This window comes from Felis catus, chromosome C1 (genome assembly GCF_018350175.1).
Source record: "Felis catus isolate Fca126 chromosome C1, F.catus_Fca126_mat1.0, whole genome shotgun sequence".
In the NCBI taxonomy this organism is placed as follows: Eukaryota; Metazoa; Chordata; class Mammalia; order Carnivora; family Felidae; genus Felis; species Felis catus.
Window position 1 is genome coordinate 214364887 of NC_058375.1, and position 20811 is coordinate 214385697.

At 38.0% G+C, this 20811-nt stretch overlaps 1 protein-coding gene across 6 annotated transcripts in view; it reads left to right on the forward strand.

Moving 5' to 3' along the window:
* The window catches only part of GIGYF2 (GRB10 interacting GYF protein 2), a 158535-nt gene that overhangs the window by 57879 nt on the left and 79845 nt on the right, over positions 1 to 20811 (forward strand). For 5 of the 6 annotated variants that reach the window (XM_045034629.1, XM_003991263.6, XM_006935693.5 and 2 more), the window contains 3 exons: positions 11270 to 11381; positions 16426 to 16537; positions 17399 to 17439. In XM_045034629.1, the coding sequence (XP_044890564.1) occupies positions 11270 to 11381; positions 16426 to 16537; positions 17399 to 17439 (265 nt within the window). The remainder of the gene's footprint in view (positions 1 to 11269; positions 11382 to 16425; positions 16538 to 17398; positions 17440 to 20811) is intronic. The other variant, XM_045034630.1, reaches the window with a different exon arrangement.

Below are 20811 nucleotides of genomic sequence, written 5' to 3' on the forward strand. Positions count from 1 at the left end.
CTTTGAAAGTAATGTCTGCACTTATTGTGGGGCCACTGCCCTGAGATTGAGAGTCACACGCTGTATGTACTGAGCCAGCCAGGTGCCCCTAGAGTTTGTTTTTAAGTAATCTCTGCATTCAACATGGGACTTGAACTCACAACCCTGAGATCAAGACTTGTGTGCTCTACTGACTGAGCCAGCTGGGTGCCCCTATAGGGTTATGAATTTTGTATTGAAGGTAGCATACTGTAGTTTTTATTCCGCAGCTTGCTTTTTTTTTTTCCAGTCAGGATTTTAGATTTATCTATGTTGATACACAAAGCTTTAGCTTGTTCATCTCTCTTGCCTCGTATTTCTTAAGTGAGAAAATCCAGAGTTTTTCCAGTCTCTTTTGGTTAGATACGTAGGTTGTTTTCAAACTTTGCTGTTGCAAATTATGCTAAAGTAATCATTCTTAGAACATGTGTTGTAAAATTGGAATTGCTGGATTTGGTTCTGTATTTTTTTAAATTATTTTTTATTTATTTTTGTTTCTTTGTGTTTTTTTTTAAATATTTCTTTTTTAAAAATTTATATCCAGGTTAGTTAGCATTTAGTGCAACAATGATTTCAGGAGTAGATTCTTTAATGCCCCTTACCCATTTAGCCCATCTCCCCTCCCACAATCCCTCCAGCATCCCTCTGTTTGTTCTCTATATTTAAGAGTCTCTTATGTTTTGTCCCCCTCCCTGTTTTTATATTAGTTTTGCTTCCCTTCCCTTATGTTATCTGTTCTGTGTCTTAAATTCCTCATAGGAGTGAAGTCATATGATATTTATCTTTCTCTGGCTGACTAATTTCACTTAGCATAATACCCTCCAGTTCCATCCATGTAGTTGCCAATGGCAAGATTTCATTCTTTTTGATTGCCGAATAATACTCCATTGTATATATATATACCACATCTTCTTTATCCATTCATCCATCAATGGACATTTGGGCTCTTTCCTTACTTTGGCTATTGTCGATAGTGCTGCTACAAACATTAGGGTGCATGTGCCCCTTCAAAACAGCACAGCTGTATCCCGTGGATAAATGCCTAGGTCGTAGGGTAGTTCTATTTTTAATTTTTTGAGGAAGCTCCATCCTGTTTTCCAGAGTGGCTGCAACAATTTGCATTCCCCCCAGCAGTGCAAAAGAGATCCTCTTTCTCCACATCCTCTCCAACATCTGTTGTTGCCTGAGTTGTTAATGTTAGCCATCCTGACAGGTGTGAGGTGGTATCTCATTCAGCACCACTTGCTGAAGAGACTGTCTTTATTCCATTGGATATTCTTTCCTGCTTTGTCAAAGATTAGTTGGCCGTATGTTTGTGGGTCCATTTGTGGGTTCTCTATTCTGTTCCATTGATCTGAGTGTCTGTTTTTGTGCCAGTACCATATTGTCTTGATGAGTTTAGCTTTTGTAATACAGCTTGAAGTCTAGGATTGTGATGCCTTCAGCTTTGGTTTTCTTTTTCAAGATTGCTTTGGCTATTCGGGACCTTTTCTGGTTCTGTACAAATTTTAGGATTGTTTGTTCTAGCTCTGTGAAGAATGTTGGTGTTATTTGGATAGGTATTGCATTGACTATGTAGAGTGCTTTGGGTAGTATTGACATTTTAACAATATTTGTTCTCCCTATCCAAGAACGTGGAATATTTTTCCATTTTTTTGTGTCTTCAATTTCTTTCATAAGCTTTCTGTAGTTTTCAGTGTACAGATTTTTCACCTCTTTGGTTTTTGGTGCATGGTTCTTTACATTTTTTTAAATGCACAGATGTGGATAATGTAATGTAGGTGTTGCTACATTTGTTTCTGTAGTGTTTTAAGCCCTTTTGCACTCTTACCTGCAGCAAATGAGAGGACTCATTTTTATGCAAACCCCCAGCTTTTGTTTTTTACATTTTGGCCAAAACATTGGCTGTGATAGTTGTTTTTAATTTGTATCTCACTAGTAACTAGTAGTTGGATCATCTTTTCATATGCTCATGGTCATTATGGTTTTTGATTTGCCTGTGTTATTTGTCCATTGTTTTACTCGGTTTGTCTTTCATGGTGATTTTACAATTTCTTTATATACTCTGTATCAATAAAATCTTACGTGTTTTAAAATAAAAGGTACTCATATTCATTGTAGAAAATACAGAAAAGTATAAAGGAGAGAATCTCCCCCATAAACTCATCATGTAGAGATAATTACATGATAATTACTGTTAACATTTAGTATGTTTTATTGCAGTTTGTTTTCTTTGTATATCTTTAGCTGTCAAAATATACCAATACAGACTGAATCCAACAGCATATTAAAAGGATTATACACCATGACCGAGTGGAATTTATACTCAGAATGCAAACGTGGTGCAACATAAGGAAAATCAATGTAATATACCACATTAATCGAACCAAGGAAAAACCACTTGATCATCTCAGTTGGCACAGAAAAAGTGTTTGACAAAATTAATCACTTTTCTTGATAAAACTGTCAGCGAAGGTAATAGAAGGGACCTTCAACATGATTAAAGGCATTTATGAAAAACCCACAGCTAACCTCATTCCCAGCTGTGGAAGACTGAAAACTTTTCCCCTAAAATTGGGAACAAGACAAGGTTACCTGCTTTTACTACTGATATCCAACATTGTGCCAGAGCATTTAGGCTAGAAAAAGACATAAGAGACCTCTAAAAAGGAAGAGTAAAGGGGCACCTGGGTGGCTCAGTCAGTTGAACATCCAACTCCAGCTCAGATCATGATCTCGCAGTTTGCGATTTCGAGCCCCACATCAGGCTCACTGTTATCAGTGCACAGCCTGCTTTAGATCCTGTCTCCCTTTCTCTGTCCCTGCCCTGCTTGTGCTCTCTCTCAAAAATAAAGAAACATTAAAAAAATAAGAAGGAAGAGAAGAAGTAAAACTGTGTCTATTTTCAGGTGACATGATCCTACATGTAGAATATCTTAAAGAATCCACATACAAAAAACTATTAGCACTAATAAATGAATTCAGCACAGTTGTAGGGGTCAGGATTGACATAATCTGCAAAGGGAATTATGAAAACAGTTTCATTTACAATAGCATCAAAAACAATAAAGTACATAGTTACAGATTTAACCAAGGGGATGTAAGACTTTTACATAAAACTACAAAATACTGTTGAAAGAAATTAAAAAAGATCTAAATAAGTGGGAAGCCATCAGTGTTCATTCAGCCTTGGAACCCTTAATATTGCCAGTCAATCTACTCTCGGTGCAGTCTCCATCAAAATCACAGGGGTTTTGGGGTAGAAATTGATAGGCTGGTCCTACAATTCGTACAGAATTGCAAGGGACCCTAAATAGTCAAAATAGTTTTGAGAAAGATCAAAGTTGGAAGATTCATACTCCCCGATTTCAGAACTTTACTATAAAACTACAGGGATCACAACTGTGGTATGAGGATAGACCTATAGGTCAGTGGAATAGAAGTCCAGAAATAACACCAAATTGTTCCATATGCTGAGTTGCTTTTAAGAAGCTTTGTATGAGGATCTTTCTTGTTTTGCTGATGCCATAGCTATAGCATTTTTCTAGTACTTTTGCCATGTTTAGTATTTTTATTTTTTCAGATTTATTTACTTATTTATTGTTTGAATAAAGAATAAGTCATAAGTCACACGGTTTCAAAATAAAAATCTACTGAGTAGCATGTAATAGGAAATCGCTTTCCCATCACTTCCCTCAGCCACCAGCATCTCTTTCCCAAAAGCAGCAAGTGTTAGCAGTTCATTGTATATTTTTCCAAGTAAATATTAAATATGTCTTCCCCCTGGGCACCTGGATGGCTCTGTCTGTTAAATGTCCGACTTTGGCTCAGGTCATGATGTCACAGCTCATGGGTTTGAGCCCCACGTTGGACTCTGTGCTGACATCTTGGAGCCTGCTTCAGATTCTGTGTCTCCCTGTCTCTCTGTCCCTCCTCTGCTCATACTTTGTCTTTCTCTGCCTCAAAAATAAACAGTCATTAAAAAAATTTTTTTTAAATGTCTTCCCCCTTTTATACACGTAATGGTATACACTATGCATTGTTCTGCACTTCAAACATTGAGTATTTTTACTGAAAAATTCACTGCACAATCGGCAAAAATGTTCTTCCATTGTTTTAGTTTGTGTATCTTTCCCCAGTATAGTGAAGAGTTTTTTGAATGTTTGTGTTCATATATAATGTTTTGTTCTTGTCTTTGCCAATTTTTCTATGGATAGTAGTCTTTTTCTAGTAACTACTTATGTGAGCTCACCCTAATCCTGCCTGTTAAATTTTGTAAATTTTAATTTTTTTAATTTTAATTTTTAATTTCTCAATTTAAAAAATTTTAAAAGTGCACTTAATGCCTTAGTATACCAGTTTTATTTTATTTATTTAAAAAAAATTTTTTTTTTCAATGTTTATTTATTTTTGGGACAGAGAGAGACAGAGCATGAACGGGGGAGGGGCAGAGAGAGAGGGAGACACAGAATCAGAAACAGGCTCCAGGCTCCGAGCCATCAGCCCAGAGCCTGACGCGGGGCTCGAACTCACGGACCGCGAGATCGTGACCTGGCTGAAGTCGGACGCTTAACCGACTGCGCCACCCAGGCGCCCCAACCAGTTTTAATCTTCTGTGATTATCTTCCAATTTTTAAATGTATTTATACATACTTTTAATATTTTCTTTTTCTTTTTCTTATAATAATTTCCTAGATTTCTTACAGGTTAAATGTAAATGGGCCAGAAAAGCTTTTTAAGAAGTAGGGAGGAAGACTTGTTTCTGTTTACCAAAACATGATAGACTTTTAATCAATAGAATAAGTAATTGAATCATCTAGAAACACCCTGTAACACTTCTAAGAAATCAGTATTTAGTAAGTGCCAAATAAATCATTTGAAAAATCAAAGATTATTCAACAAAATGCTATTGGGAACTGTTGGTTAACAATTTGAAAAAGAGTCAAGTAAGGTTTGCACTACACCTACACAACAAAAGTATGTCTGGAATGACTAATGGAGTAAATCTTCTTTTGCTTTTATAATGGAAAAGTTTATCTTAAGGTGCTATGGTCTGGGTATTATGATTACGATAACCACAGAAGATCATCAGGGTCCATTTCCGGACTCAGTTAAAACACATCATTTTGGATTCCTGACACTTAACTTATTTGAATCCTTTGTCTATAAAGTATGCTGGAGTAGGACAGTGCTTAAAGCAGGCAAAAGATTCACTAGCATTTTGATGTTGTCCTTTTGATGGTTAGGCACTCCCTTCAGGGATTGTTTAGATCTTTGAAGACTAGAATTTTGCATATTGTTTTTTCACCCATACCCTCATAGGGGAGGTGATTAGTTCTAATAACCTACAATAGCTTTTTGTTGCATATGTTAAATTTCTTGAAGTTACCTGAAATAGGTATTTTATGTCTTTAAAATGCAAGTTAGTTTTGTGCATTATCTTTTTGTATTAATGAATGGATGCGTGTATTTCTAAAACACAACTTGGAAAAATTTTTTTTAAGTTTACTTACGTATTTTGAGAGAGAATGAGTGAGAAAGGACAGAGAGAAGAGAGAGAGAGAGAGAGAGAGAGAGAGAGAGAGAGAGAGAGAGAGAGAATCCCAAGCAGGCCCCATGCTGTCAGTGCAGAGCCTCATGTAGGGCTCGAACTCATGAACCATGAGATCATGAACTGAGCCAAAATCAAGAGTTGGACACTTGACTGACTGGGCCACCCAGGCACCCTGGAATGACATTTTCTTAAAACAAAATTGAGGGGCACCTGGGTGGCTCAGTTGTTTAAGCGTCTGACTTGGGCTCGGGTCATGACACTGTGTCATGATGTCTCCCTGTCTCTCTGCCCCTCCCCTGCTTGCTGTTTCTCTCTCTCTCTCTCTCTCTCTCTCTCTCTCTTTCTCTCTTTCTTTCTCTCTTTCTCTCTCTCTCTCTCAAAAATCAACATTAAAAAAATTTATTAAGAAAAACACAAAAAAACAAAATTGATGCTCAGAAATCTGGTCACTATTTTGGTTTGGCATTTCCCTTGAATACATTTATCAGTTTGAGAAGCGGGACTTTTTACATAGCTGCTACCTAATTTACATTGTTGTATTTTATTTGTTTATTTTTTTAATGTTTGTTTATTTTTGGGAGTGGGCGAGTGGGGGAGGGTCAGAGAGAGAGAGAGGGAGACACAGAATCTGAAGCAGGCTCCAGGCTCTGAGCTGTCAGCACAGAGCCCAGCCTGGGACTCAAACACACAAACTGCGAGATTATGACCTGAGAAGTCAGATGCTTAACCATCTGAGCCACCCAGGCGCCCCATACATTGTTGTATTTTATTTATGTGATGTCAAAGGAAATTATGTATGCATTTTTGAATAGATAATAACATGTATTTATGTGAAAAATTCAAAAAGCACATATAGTGGGAAGCAATTATTCTATGAGTCACCCTAATTCTGCCTACTTATATTGTTCCTCAGAAGTAGCCACTGTTTCCATTTTGTGTTTCCTCTCAGTGGTGGTTAATATATCTGCACCTACTTAAATATCTGTGCCTGTAAAAAAACACATAAACCTAAATGCAGCATGCTATGCACATAGTTCTGTACTTCATTATTTTCGCCTTTGGGTCTGTTGAGATGAGAGCAAATACTTCTTTGGCTTTTAATGTGTCAGACACTGTTTTAAGCACTTGTCACGTAATGGGTTAAGTGCTGGCAGCGGCCCAGGAGGTAGATGTACTATGGTTCCTATCTACTTTATCTAGATGAGGAGAAGGAGGTTCTGAGAAGTGGGTTAAAGGAATAAAAGCCAGTCTCAGGCAATCTGGCCTTTCCATGCTCTTTACTACAGCTGTGCTTTTATCTTTATACATTCAGTTGATCATGTGAAATTGCAGTTTTTGTGGGTCAGAAGTGGTTGAATATTAGCAATTTCATATGGATCAACCTGATAGAGTTGCCTCAGTTTTTAAAACAACTGCATAGAATCTCACATGAAGATGGCCGTGATTTTTTTAATTCTTTTTAAAAGCTCTGTGCTTAACATGGGGCTTGAACACATGATCCCAAGATCAGGAGCCTCATGCTCTTACTGACTGAGCCAGCCAGGCACCCCTCATGATTTTTAAATTGCTCCCATTGGTTGATACTTAGGAGGTCCCCAATTCAATTTTACAACAGTACTGCAGTTAAAGGTCTTTTTGCTTATGGGAGTTTTCACATGTGTTACAAGAGGAATTCTGTAAGAGGGTATAGACATCAAAAAAATTTTTTTTAATGTTTATTTATTTGAGAGGGAGAGAGAGAGAGAGAGCCATAGAGTGTGAGCAGGGAGGAGCAGAGAGAGAGAGGGAGACACAGAATCCATAGCAGGATCCAGGCTCTGAGCTGTCAGCACAGAGCCTGAAACAGGGCTCGAACCCACAAACTGGAATCATGAAGTCGGATGCTTAACTGACTGAGCCACGCAGGCACCCCAAAGGGTATAGACATTTAAATATAGAACTTCCAGAAATTGCTTTCCAGAGAGGATAGAAGTTTGCATTTTCAGCTGCAGTGTGTGAGGGTGTAGGAAAGTATATGCAAGTTTCTCTGCACTCTATTGATGGGTACATTTGAGTTGTATACATGTTTGGTAATGTGTTCACCTGCGTGGGATCCTGGCATTAATTAGTGAAGTTAGCTCTGAGCTCTGTTTAAAAAAAAAAAAAAAATAAATAAATTTTAATGTTTATTTTTGAGAGAGACAGAGACAGAGCATGAGCATGGGACAGGCAGAGAGAGAGAGAGGGAGACAGAATCTGAAGCAGGCTCCAGCTCTGAGCTGTCAGCACAGAGCCCAACATGGTGCTTGAACTCATGAACTGTGAGATCATGACCTTAGCCGAAGTTAGAGGCTTAACTGACTGAGCCACCCAGGTGCCCCGGAGCTCTGTTATTCCAGTATTAGATTATATTAATCTAGATTTTGGGACATCATAACCTTGCTTAATTGTGTTCCCAGAGGCACTTCTTCCCCCGGTTGCTCTGTGCTCTTTGCTATAAGGTAAGTTGACACATTTGTTTCAGCCAGTTTTTTAAAAATTATTATTAGGTACGTTTTTTAACATACAGCTTGAAATAAGTGTTGGGCATCATCCTGTAAATTTTAGTTACTGATTAGACCTTAAATCTTGAGTTTTGAAGTTACTTGATTATACGCTTGTATACCTATGAAACTCAAAGGAAAAAAACTTACTTACATTATAAATTTCTAAAATTTATCAGAACAAATTGTAATAAATAAAATTCTGAGAAAGATAACTAATGAAGAAGGTAATGAGAAAATGACCCATAAATTAAAAAACAAAAAAATTCAGTAATGGGGGCGCCTGGATGGCTCAGTCGGTTAAGCGTCTGACTTCGGCTCAGGTCATGATCTCAACAGTTTGTGAGTTCGAGCCCTGCGTTGGGCTCTGTGCTGACAGCTCAGGGTCTGGAGCCTGCTTTGGCTTCTGTGTCTCCCCCTCTGTCTGCCCCTGCCTGCTCACGTTCTGTCTCTCTCAAAAATAAATTAAAGAATTAAAAAACTCAGTAATGAAAGAAGTTTTTTAACCAGTTGCATGTTGATTTCCTTAGAAGAGGTATAGAATCACATTTCAGTTGATTTTGAATTGAAACTGCAGATGGGGACTTCACAGTGGAAACACAATTTGGATTTTAATTATTAGTTGAATCACAAGATTCTCTTCAACCAAACTCTTAAGCCTTGTTCCTTGTCCTTCCACTAGCAGGGTCCTTAGCTGCAGCCATGCACAAGTTACATTTTCTTCATTGTGCCATACCTCTGCGTGTTTGCATAAATGTCTGTTAGGTTCTAAGTATACAGAAAGTATTCCTGTAAGGATATATTCCAACATTTTCTGAGTTTAAAACTCCCTTGCAAAATTCTCCTTCAAATGCCCAGGATTTTTGTATTTTATAGATCATTTTCAAGATTTTAAAAATTGCTTCTTGTTTTACTGTTTCCTAAGGCCTACGTATTGCATTTATCCAGAAGTGTCAACTAAACATATTTTTTGGCTCCTAGGCTTCCAGTGTTCCTTTATCTTCCCCTTTCCTGTTTGAAGGATTCCCACTCACTACTATCCCATTGTTTTTGACCCTATCCAAATTGGCTGTGGTTGCAAATGCAGGCTAATGACTGACTAATTGGGATTTTGGTTTTTTCAAGCATGCTCTTCCCCTCCCCATTAAGATGGTTGATCTTGTTTATGTAGATTCTTATTTGGCCCTTCCCTTTTATTTATGATTCTTGTCATTCTATTATATAATGCTTGGTGCTACTAATTCACATTGGTGAGCAGAATGAGGCAAAAATGATCATTTTTCTCTTTATCGTGCTACTCTTGATTCAGACTTTTTGGTGACCATCTCTTGTTTCTACCTTTCACTAGTTAAAGAATCCTTTCAGGGGCATCTGGGTGGTTCAGTTGGTTAAGAATCCATTTCTTGATTTTGGCTCAGGTTGTGATCTCATGGTTCATGAGATTGAGCCCCGAGCCAGGCTCTGTGCTGATAGTGGGGAGCCTTCTTGGGATTTTCTCTCTCCTTCTCTCTGCCTCTTCCCTGCTTGTGCTCCGTCTCTCTCTCTCTCAAAATAAATAAATAAACATTTTCCATTTTTTTGTGTGTCTTCTTCCATTTCTTTTATAAACTTTCTATAGTTTTCAGCATACAGATCTTTTACCTCCTTGGTTAGGTTTACTCCTATATTTTATGGTTTTTGGTGCTATTGTAAATGGGGTTGATTTCCTTGATTTCTCTTTCTGCTGCTTCATTATTAGTGTATAGATATGCAACCGATTTCTGTACGTTGATTTTATATCCTTTGACTTTACTGAATTCACATATTAGCTCTAGCGGCTTTCTGGTGGAGTCTTTCGGGTTTTCTATGTAGAGTATAATCCAGTGAAGAAATGGGCGGAAGACATGAATAGACACTTTTCCAAGGAAGACATCCAGATGACTAACAGACACATGAAAAGATGCTCAGCATCACTCAGCATCAGAGAAATACAAATCAAAAGCACAATGAGATGCCATGTCACACTGGTGAGAATGGCTAAAATTAACAAGTCGGGTAACAATAGATGTTGGTGAGGATGTGGAGAAAGGGGAACCCTTTTGCATTGTTAGTGGGAATGCAAACTGGTGCAGTCACTATGGAAAACAGTATGGAGGTTCCTCAAAAAATTAAAAATAGAACTACCCTACGACCCAGCAATTGCAACACTAGGTATTAAGTCAGAGGATACAGGAAGTGCTTTGAAGGGGCACATGCACCCCAATGTTTATAGCAGTGTTGTCAACAATAGCCAAAGTATGGAAAGGGCCCAAATGTCCATCGATGGATGAATGGATAAAGAAGATGTGGTACACACACACACACACACACACACACACACACACACACACTATGCAGTATTACTCAGCAACAAAAAAAGAATGAAATCTTGCCATTTGCAACAGTGTGGATGGAACTGGAGGGTATTATGCCATGTGAAATAAGTCAGAGAACGATAAATACCATATAATTTCACTCATGTGGAATTTAAGAAACAACAGATGAGCATAGGGAAAGGGAAGGAAAAATAAGATAAAAACAGGGAGGCAAACCATAAGAGACTCTTAAAATACAGAGAATAAACTGAGGGTTGCTGGAGGGGAGGTGGATGGGGAAGGGATGTGCTAGATGGGTGATGGGCATTAAGGAGGGCACTTGTTGGGATGAACACTGGGTGTCATATGTAGGTGCCGAATCAGTGGGTTCTGCTCCTGAAATCAATACTACATTGTATGTTAACTAAGTTAAATTTAAATAAATCAAAAAAAAACCATGAAAAAATTTTTTAATAAAATAATAAAGTATCTTTTCAAACAGGATTTCTTCTACCAAGTTCATTATGGTGCATATTTATCCCGTCTGCTTCTGGATACATACAGTGATTAGAGTTTATTTAATATTTTCTCACAGAACCTAATAAGATATAAGGCATTGGTTGTCAGTGTTTGTTGATCTGAAATGTTAATTTGAGATTTTCAGGTAAAATTAGGTTTTGGATCATCTTAGCATGCGGTGTAGTTATGGTTTCCCATTGTTTGTAGTAATTAGATGCCATTTTATAGTTGGAATGGGAGATGGGGTGAAGCAACATGCAGTTTTATCTGTTTTATCTTTTTTTTCTTTCTTTTTTTTTCGTTTTTGTTTTTGTTTTCGACAGAGAAACTTTTCCATGTCTGTTAATAGTGCTGCTGTCCTGCGATTGACAGGACGAGGAGGAGGAGGAACAGTGGTGGGGGCTCCTAGAGGTCGAAGTTCTTCAAGAGGGCGAGGTGAGCTTCCATGTGGCAAATGTATTAATGGAGGAAGAGGAGAGAGAAGTCACTTTAAACATACAATACTTGATTTTAAAAAAACTGCTTTTGACATTCACTCTGTGTTAAGTGTCCGAATATTTGTTTCCTGAATCATTTCTCGGTGTATCAGCTCCACACCTCCTGATTTGGAGCAGAAGAGGGTAATTCTTGAGCGTGAGGGTTCCTCGTTAACTTTGGCAAATCCCCATCCATATTCCTCATCCCCAGGGAGCCTTGCCCTTTGCCATAGCTCTGGGAAGTGCCTTGGCTGCTGAGGCAGCAGCTAAGTCCCTGCAGGCCTCGGTGACACACCCTTTCTATATAAGGCCGCGTGTGCGAGGAGTGTCCCCAGCCAGAGAGAGGCTTTAGTAAAAGCCCTCTGTCTCATCAGCGCCAGGGCTCTTTTAGAGGGTAGAGCAAAAAATAATTATGTATCAGTCAACTTACTTAACCTATGGTTTTATAGATTTGTGTCTCCGAAGAATTATTTTGTTGATATTACTTGTTTTTTCGCTGTCTGTTCCTTGTTTTTTATTCATTGATTATCTGCAACATGAGGCCATTCTGGATGTTTTCAATATAAATATTCAGCATTTACCTCTTGAGTTGGTTAACTCATCGCAGTAGTCTAGACATCTCTTGTAATTTTTGAAGAAGTGCTTCAGAAGTGGAAGAGTTGGGTATCTGCAGAGCCAGAGGCCACTGTCTCCACATACCACACCACCCAGGTTGGTGTGATCAAGGGTGTGGAATATCTGGATTCTCTTTTTCTTAAAGTTGTGCCGTATGAATAGAATAATTTATACTCAGCCTTTATAGAGGCCATATTAAGTTCTGCACTCCTGTGAAGAGGACACTTTCGGTAGTCCATTCCGAATGTGGGAATGCGGGGCGCCTGGGTGGCACAGTCGGTTAAGTGTCTGGCTTTTGATTTTGGCTCAGGTCATGATCTCACGGTTCGTGAGTTTGAGCCCCACGTCAGGCTCTGCGTAGAGCCTGCTTGGGATTCTGTCTCTCCTTCTTTCTGCCCTTTCCTCGCTTGTGCACTCTCTCTGTCTTTCTCTCTCAAAATAAATAAGTAAACTTAAAAAAAAAGTGTAGCATGTGGGAGCGCAGGGGTGGCGAATAATAATGGGGCAGCTAAAGCTCTCCGCTTGTAGGCCACGTACTGTTAGCAAGGTATACGTGGTTTTTCCTTCTGAATTTGTCAGTTTCCAGAACGGTAGTTTTTAACCTGGGGATTTGTTAGAAGTACTCCTGCAGTCGGATCCTGGGTGGTGAGATTTAGGCATGTGTGTGCTTCAAAAGCTCCCCATGCCATTCAGCTTCTCACGTGCAGTGAGGTTCCGTTGGTCCAGAATTCACCTGAGGTCTTTGTGTCTTGGTGGTGTGGTGCAGTGGTGATGTGGAGATGGCTCTGGGCTACTGCTTGGGTGTTGCCTATGATTTTCTTTGGTAGGCTGGCAACGGGGAGGTTGCACTCAGGTGGCTTTGCCTCCAGTGCTTTTTAGGGTAAGTTGTACAGAGATGATTATTCAAGAAGGGTGGTCCACAAGCCAGCACTTCTGTGAACCTCAAGTGATCACCAACTTTGTGTGCTGTAAATACACACCAGTCTCTCTAAACGGTCTTTAAAATAAACTCCATATTGAGAAACAAACTGAAGCATTGGTAAATTTCTCCCTGCTTTCTGATTCTTTCAAGTGGGGGGTTATCGCATAGTGTCCTACATTCAGAATTTAAACTGGGCATGTGCAAAAAGATAGATACTGTGAGAAAAGCAGTGACTTAATTACCATTGATGTGAACAAATGGTATGAAACTGGTCAAATGAATGAATTCACTTTGTAAAAAACATTTTTAGCATCATTGTCCAAAATGTGATTTCTTTTCCGATGATTTCATGAGATCATTAATCTGGTTTTGTTTTCTTTAGTTAGTACTTAATTTTAACTTGTTGGTTAAGTGATGATTATTATGGCTCCCCCCCCCATGGGTAAAACTAACGTTAGATGGTTATTTTGGCTCTTTTTAACTTGAGATTTTTTTTTATTAAAATATTTTATTTATTTTTGAGAGAGAGAGAGAGAGAGACACACACACACACACACACACACACACACACACATATACACACACACACAGTGTGAGCAGGAGAGGGGCAGTGAGAGAGGGAGACACAGAATCCAATGGAGGCTCCAGGCTCTGAGCTGTCAGCATGGAGCCCGATGTGGGGCTTGAACTCAGGAATCGCGAGATCATGACCTTAGCCTAAGTTGGATGTTTAACCGACTGAGCCACCCAGGTGCCCCAAACTTGAGGAGATTTTGATGTGAAAACCGACTGACTTCTAGACTTCTAAATATCGGGAACTAGTAAAATTTAAACAAACAAATGGGTGGGGAAACAGTGTAAAATGTCATCTTTCTATTTTACCTGGTTAAGGTGTTTAAGAGTACAGCAGATCCACACAGCTGTCAGCCACTTGTCTTTATCATCGTTTAAAGGAAGTATATTTTAATCCCCCAAAAGAATCGGGTGAAATCTCAGACAATAGGACAGTCCTTTGAATATTTAGCTGTGTGAGAGATTCATCATGTTATGTGTACTTGCTGCTGCTTATATGAGAACTGTATTTAGAGGTGATTATGGTCCTTACAACTGGAAAGCTCTAGAATCTGATTCTTTTTATGTGTCTCCTTATAATAAGCTTTAGTCTGATAAGGAGGACCAGTACCAGTGCTAGTTAACTTGGCAGAAAATATTTTTGTCTGTGGTTTGCTTGTTTTTCTGGCAACCTGAAGGCTTTTTTCATATTCAGGTTTCTAAAATAAAATGCTTTTTCAAGGTGCTTGGTACTTATTGGTTTACTGAGAAAATTGTCCTCTTCAGAAGAGGGGACTTTCTTACACCCCAAGAATCATCATTGCAGGAGATCCACCCCAGTGTTACATAACACTTGGCATTATACTGTTTTAGGATTTTACATAAAATGTATACATTTGCAGTATCTTATCAAAAGCAGGGATTCCTAGCCTGTGGGTTGATATTCACTGGTAGCCGTGTTATTATAAGGATATTATCGAATGAGTAATTATGTTATTATAAACGACTGGGAATCTGTATGTGCATCAGGCATTGTCTAAACACTAAATTATATTATTATACACATTTGATACTGTATTTCAAATAACATGCACTTTTTTGATTAATAGAATGCAGATACTATTTTTTAAAAAATGTATACATTTCCTAAGGAGAGAGGTACTGAAATGGGAAACTGGGGAGTCGACTTTATGTTGGTATAAAGTTAGATTGACTGGAAAGTAACTTTTAGATTATTATATTTTAAGCCTAGTCTCATTTCCATTTTACAGATGAAGAAATGTGGGTTACCTGGACTAGTTATGAGGGGTACCTTTCTGTGCATTTCATAATAAGGTTACATAAAAGTACAAGTATATTCTGAGACAGGTTTTCATACATTATAAGCAGAAAGTAGAAATCCTATGTGGATATTTGAAATAATTATTTAACTCACTTGTATTTAGCTTTGGAATGCATTCTTTCGTTCGTAATTCATCATCATTTTGTTTTGGGTGTTTTTACACTGTTAAAAATGGTGAGCTACGGATGATGGGTAATATTTTATCTAAGTACAGCTCTAAACGCCCCACCCTTTTCCAGTTTTCTCATCTGTGTGTTGGATACAAATGGTGCGCATTAGTTGAGAAAACCTCACATTGTGCAGAAAGTATAAAGCTAAAACGTTCATATTGCTTTCTGCCCCCAGAGCACCAGTTGGATGAATATTCGTCCTGATCCCAACAGCCATATAATTTATATTAGCGGAGTTATTTTTATAAGTATTATTCTGTTATTCAACAGAATAATGCAGATTTCTTTTAATGTCAGCGTTTTATCTTCTGTGGCTTCATAATGTTCTACTAAAATTTAATATTATCAAAATTTATTTAGGTTATTTCTGGTGTTACACATTGCAGTGAACATCTGCATATATATGTATTTGCATGTTTGTGTATTTCTGTTAGGATAAATTGTGGTTAGAATCGTTGAGTCAGATTTTGATAGATCTGACCAAATTGACTTCAGTAAAGACCAGTTTACATCTGAACATTTAGAACCTCTCAGTCTCTGCATACAGCACATTCTCACTAGCTCGGGTTCAAATTTAGTCCTGATGTTTTTCTTCCTTGAAGACTTGAGCAAAGGGGAAAGAGTGCTTTTGTTGGTGTAGAGCATCCTTTACGGAGTTAGTTCCCAAAATTGATAAGAGTTGGCCATATTAAATTATCCTTTCTTTTTTTTTTTTTAAAGTTTTTTTTTAATGTTGATTTGTTTTTGAGAGACAGAGACAGAGCATGAATGAAGGAGGGGGGGAGAGAGAAAGAGAGAGAGAAAGAGAGAGAGAGAGACAGAATCCAAAGGAGGCTCCCAGGCTCTGAGCTGTCAGCACAGAGGCCGAAGTGGGTCTCCAACTCATGAACTGTGAGATCATGACCTGAGTTGAAGTTGGACGCCCAACCAACTGAGCCACCCAGGCGCCCCTTAAATATCCTTTCTGTGGAGTTAGATAAATTATATTAACGTTTGTGCTTCACTTTTGTATATTTTATCTGCTCTCTTCTGAAGCTCTCTAAATCTTTCATTTTTGTTGAAAATAATCCAATAAAAGGTCCAATTTGTAGTAATAGTTTACCGATTTTCTTAGAATTTTACTGTTAAACTTTTTATTAAAGAACTTAACGTTGACACTGTTTCTTATTCAGGACTGGGACTCTTAACACCTGTTTTCTAACTTGTTTCTTTCAACCTCCTGTGGTCTAGCCTCTTCAGTGCCATTATTGGTCTCAGGTAAAGATCCGTCAGGCCTTGCTAAATGTTTAAACATAGACATCCTCTTTGTGTGGAGACAGAACTTCAAAGATTAATCGTTGGTGTTGAATATGTGTCAAATATTGACATCTGAGTATCATTTTTTCTGTTTTCTTATTTTCAGGCAGAGGCAGAGGTGAATGTGGTTTCTACCAAAGAAGCTTTGATGAAGTAGAGGGTGTCTTTGGTCGAGGAGGTGGCAGGGAAATGCATAGGTCACAGAGCTGGGAGGAAAGGTAACTAAAAGATCCAGATCTTGGCATAAAGACTTCTTGGTGTAAAAAAAATTTTTTTCTGCTTTCTCCAGAGGAGACGTTTCTTTGTATAGTTATAAGATTTCACTTAAAAAATGCTTTTAATTATCGAGTATCAAGATGTATGTTAGAAAGTTTTAAATGATCCTTATTTAATGAAAGAAGCATTGGAGATAAATAGGTTAATATGTTAGTGCCAGCATGGATATTTCATAGTTAGTCAGATTTGTTATTTTATTAGTGTTCAGTGGGAGGCATTGACAATTGACATTTTATTTTTTGTTGCTATCAGTCAAAGCATCTTGTCTGTTCTTTGTGACTCTGTGAAGTCTGTTGATGAATGAGGGCAGTTCCACAAAGTTGTATGCACAAAGATGTTCACTGTGATGATATTTATAATATAATTAGAAACAAGCCAAATAGCTTAATATCAGCATGGCTTCTTATGTAATGGTATATCCACACAATAGAATATTCTATAACCATTAAAAGTTAGGATGATTTTAAAAATATCTAATGATGTGGGAAAACACGTGCCAAAAATAGTATATAAAACTATATATAGTGTGTATCTAAAGTAAAGCATCTGTCTAATTAAAATTTATCTAATTTTAAAAAACATTTCTGGGTCAATAGAAGCTGGCTTTTGGTAAGTGAGATAGTGGATATTTTTGTTTTCATCTTTGTGTTTTCTTATATTTTCCAAATGTTGGATGCTGTTTGTTTTTACAATTTGACAAGGAAAGCAATGCTATTAAGGACAGATACAGCAGTGGTTGTCATGTATAGGAAATCTATATATTACTCCTAAGTCCTGTTTGAAACTTCTTTTATCTTTTCTAGAGGTGACAGACGTTTTGAAAAACCAGGACGAAAAGATGTAGGTAAGGCTTTCTTACTGTTTTTAAGTATTTTTATCTGAACTTCCATGATATTAGTTCCTAAAAGGCTCACATGTAAGGATCCATTTATTTAAAATTGACTCAGTTACCTGTGCCTCTCCAGTAGATGGAGTTGTAGCATTGCTTGGATTTATAATTCCATGGTTATTTGATGGCTCTGTTGCACAAAACCAGGGGTGATGAACACAACCATTAGGATTTACTTGATTTAACTTTTTAGGTCTATGTATTCTTTGCAAGGCATATATTCTTTATTAAGGCTCTCTTGTGAAGTGAAATTTTAAGTTAGGAACCAGTCTGTTAACTCCTTTTCCAATGTAGATATTTCTCACAGGATGAAAAGAAACAGGGAAAAAGCTAGAGTGCTTGTTTTTGTGTCAGAGAGCAAATTTTACAACTATGAATGTTCTTTCTTTAGCCTTTTATTATTGATCTGGTCTTTTTGATACTTAATCTTTGTTTTTTTTCTTGTTTTGAGATGAGAGGAGTCAAAATAAATTATAGTTAAGGTAGCTACTGAACTAAAAGGAACATAGAGAACAAGGTTTCAGTGTTTGTGATGAATTAATTATAGTTTATATTAAAGAACCTATAATGTTAAGATGGGCTTTTCTGACTGATTAAAGGTACTGCCTTCTAAAGTGCCAGTAGGTATTAAGGTCTGAGAGAAAAAAGGAATGCCAATTCATAGTAACATTGGATTCATTTATTTATGTATTTATGTATTTATTTAGAGAGAATGCGCACATAAGCATGTGTGAGTGGGGAACTTACAGGGGGCAGAGAGAGGGAGAAAGAGAATCCCAAGCAGGCTCTGCTCTGTCAGCATGGAGCCTGATGTGGGCTCAAACCTTTAAACTGTGAGATCGTGACCTGAGCTGAAGTCGGACGCTTAACCGATTGAACCACCAGGCACCCCCCCAGCATTGGAGTTATGAAAATTACCTTGTGATTTCCCAATTCCTGGAAGTACCAGAAAAGTTCTCCAGGGCATGATTGTATCTGACAATAGTAAGCATTTGTCAAAAATATATGTTAAACATGTAAATATCATTCACAGACTGATTTGCAGATTTAAAAAAAAATTTTTTTTTTTAACATTTATTCATTTTTGAGAGACAGAGAGAGACAGAGCATAAGCAGGGGAAGGGCAGAGAGAGAGGGAGACACAGAATCCAAAGCAGGCTCCAGGCTCTAAGCTGTCAGCACAGAGCCCGATGCAGGGCTCGAACCCACAAACCGCAAGATCATGACCTGAGCCGACGTTGGACGCTTAACCGACTGAGCCACCCAGGGGCCCCAAGATTTGCAGATTTTTTAAAACACCAAATAGTCAACTTGGCATCATTGTTTTCACACCAGTTCATTTTAACATATCAGTTATTTAAATTTCTCATTTATTAATATGCATTGGAAATAATCAATTATATTTATATTAATGAAAAGCCATTAAATGAGTGTAGCACCAAGAAATCTGGAACAGACTGGGTAGATAACTTACTGCTAGATGAATGGCTTTACTTGTATTGTAGACTGTTGGATAAATATAATTTGGAGGATGTTTTGGGACCTCTGCTCTCATCCTTGTCTGACTTAATACTTTTGCCAGTGACTAGAGACAGATAATGAGGGGTAGTTTAAAGAGTACACGGTTTTGAAACAGAAGATCACTGGTAATCTAAGCTCTCATATTCAGTAGTCTCATAATAAATACAGGTGAGAATGTCTTACAGAATTTTTAGGATTAAATAAGAGTACATGGACTCCTTTATTTGTTCAACAGTTACTGAATTCTGACTTGTATGATAGGTCTTGTGCTATGTGCTGTATAAACATTCCTTTTCTTTGGATGACAGTGTTGATGTGTGATCAGATTTTCAGATTACTCAGTAGTTAGAGGGGTAGCTATAGAGTGGAACACCTGGGACTTAAGATCAGAATTAAGATGGAAGAGACAAGATCTAATCAGATGGAAGTTTAACAGCAGAAAATGTTAACTCTCATGTAAACTCTAGAATTTAAGATATGGAATAATGGTGTAATAGCAACTTGCTGGGGAAAAGCACAGCTTTCTTAGCTGACTGTGGCCTCCGTGTTAACCAGCATAACATTTACTAGAACCGTAGGATCCTCATGAGGCGGGCAATAGGGACGCCCGCTGTCTTATGTTGACACAGGACAGCTTAAATATTGTGTGCAGGACTGGCCACACCTGGAAGGGATCCATATATTGGAGTAGAATGGGGCATTTGCAGCCCTGTGATGGTGAATGCCTGACGGAAATGGGGCTGTTTACACAGCAGACAAAACTGTGGACAGGACAGAGTGGGGAGGAGTGTTTTTAGGGTTACTGTCTGCAAATATTTGCTCAACAATTGAGAAAGAGGAATTAAGTTTGATCTGTGTTAGTCTAAAGGTTAGGTTTAAGGTGGTAGGTACTCAACATAGTCTCCGTTAAAAAGATCTAATAGAGGTGTCTGAAAATGACTTGGGTTGCTTTGGAAAAGCCCTGTGTTCTCTGTTATGACAGTAGCTCGATTTTAACTATTCACCACAGTCATACTTTCGTGGTTTGGTTAGAGTGTAAAGTTCCTTTTCATCATTATTTGCCCAACTTGTATTTTAACTAGTATATTAATTCAACCTGAGAAATCTCTCTGACCACTCTCTTTAAAAATGCAGGTTTTGGGGGCATCTGGGTGGCTCTGTCAGTTAGCGACTGACTCTTGATTTCAGCTCAGGTTATCATCTCACAGTTTTGTGAGTTTGAGTCCTGTGTCAGGCTCTGGGCTCACAGCGTGGAGCCCACTTGGGATTCTCTGTCTCCCTCTTTCTCTGTCCCCTCCTTCACTTGTGCTCTCTCAAAAAAAAAACTTTAAAAAAACAACTTAAAAAAATACAGGTTTTTTCCTTTGTATATGTGTATACAAAGGTATATATTTGAAAAGATGAGTTCTGTAAAACTAAATTGATGTGAAGTGATTAAGAGTATAAAGAAAGTTTTCCCTACTAAAATATCAGGGCATGTTCCATATATATATTCAAATAAATCATAGTGGCTTTTATTGAATGTTTTTTGATAAGATGCTCACTTAGGTATATTAACTGTGCTAATAATTTTGAGCCTTTCTTTTTATAAGTAATCCGCTTTTGTTGTAAATATTGTAGATTAAAAAGTTTTTTTCTTGGAGGTGCCTGGGTTGCTCAGTTGGTTGAGTGTCTGACTCTTGATTTCAGCTCAGGTAATGATCTCACGGTTTGTGGGATCAAGCTCGGTGTTGGGCTCTGTGCTGACAGCACAGAGCCTGCTTGGGATTCTCTCTTTCCTTTCTCTCTGCCCTGCTCCCTGCTCGT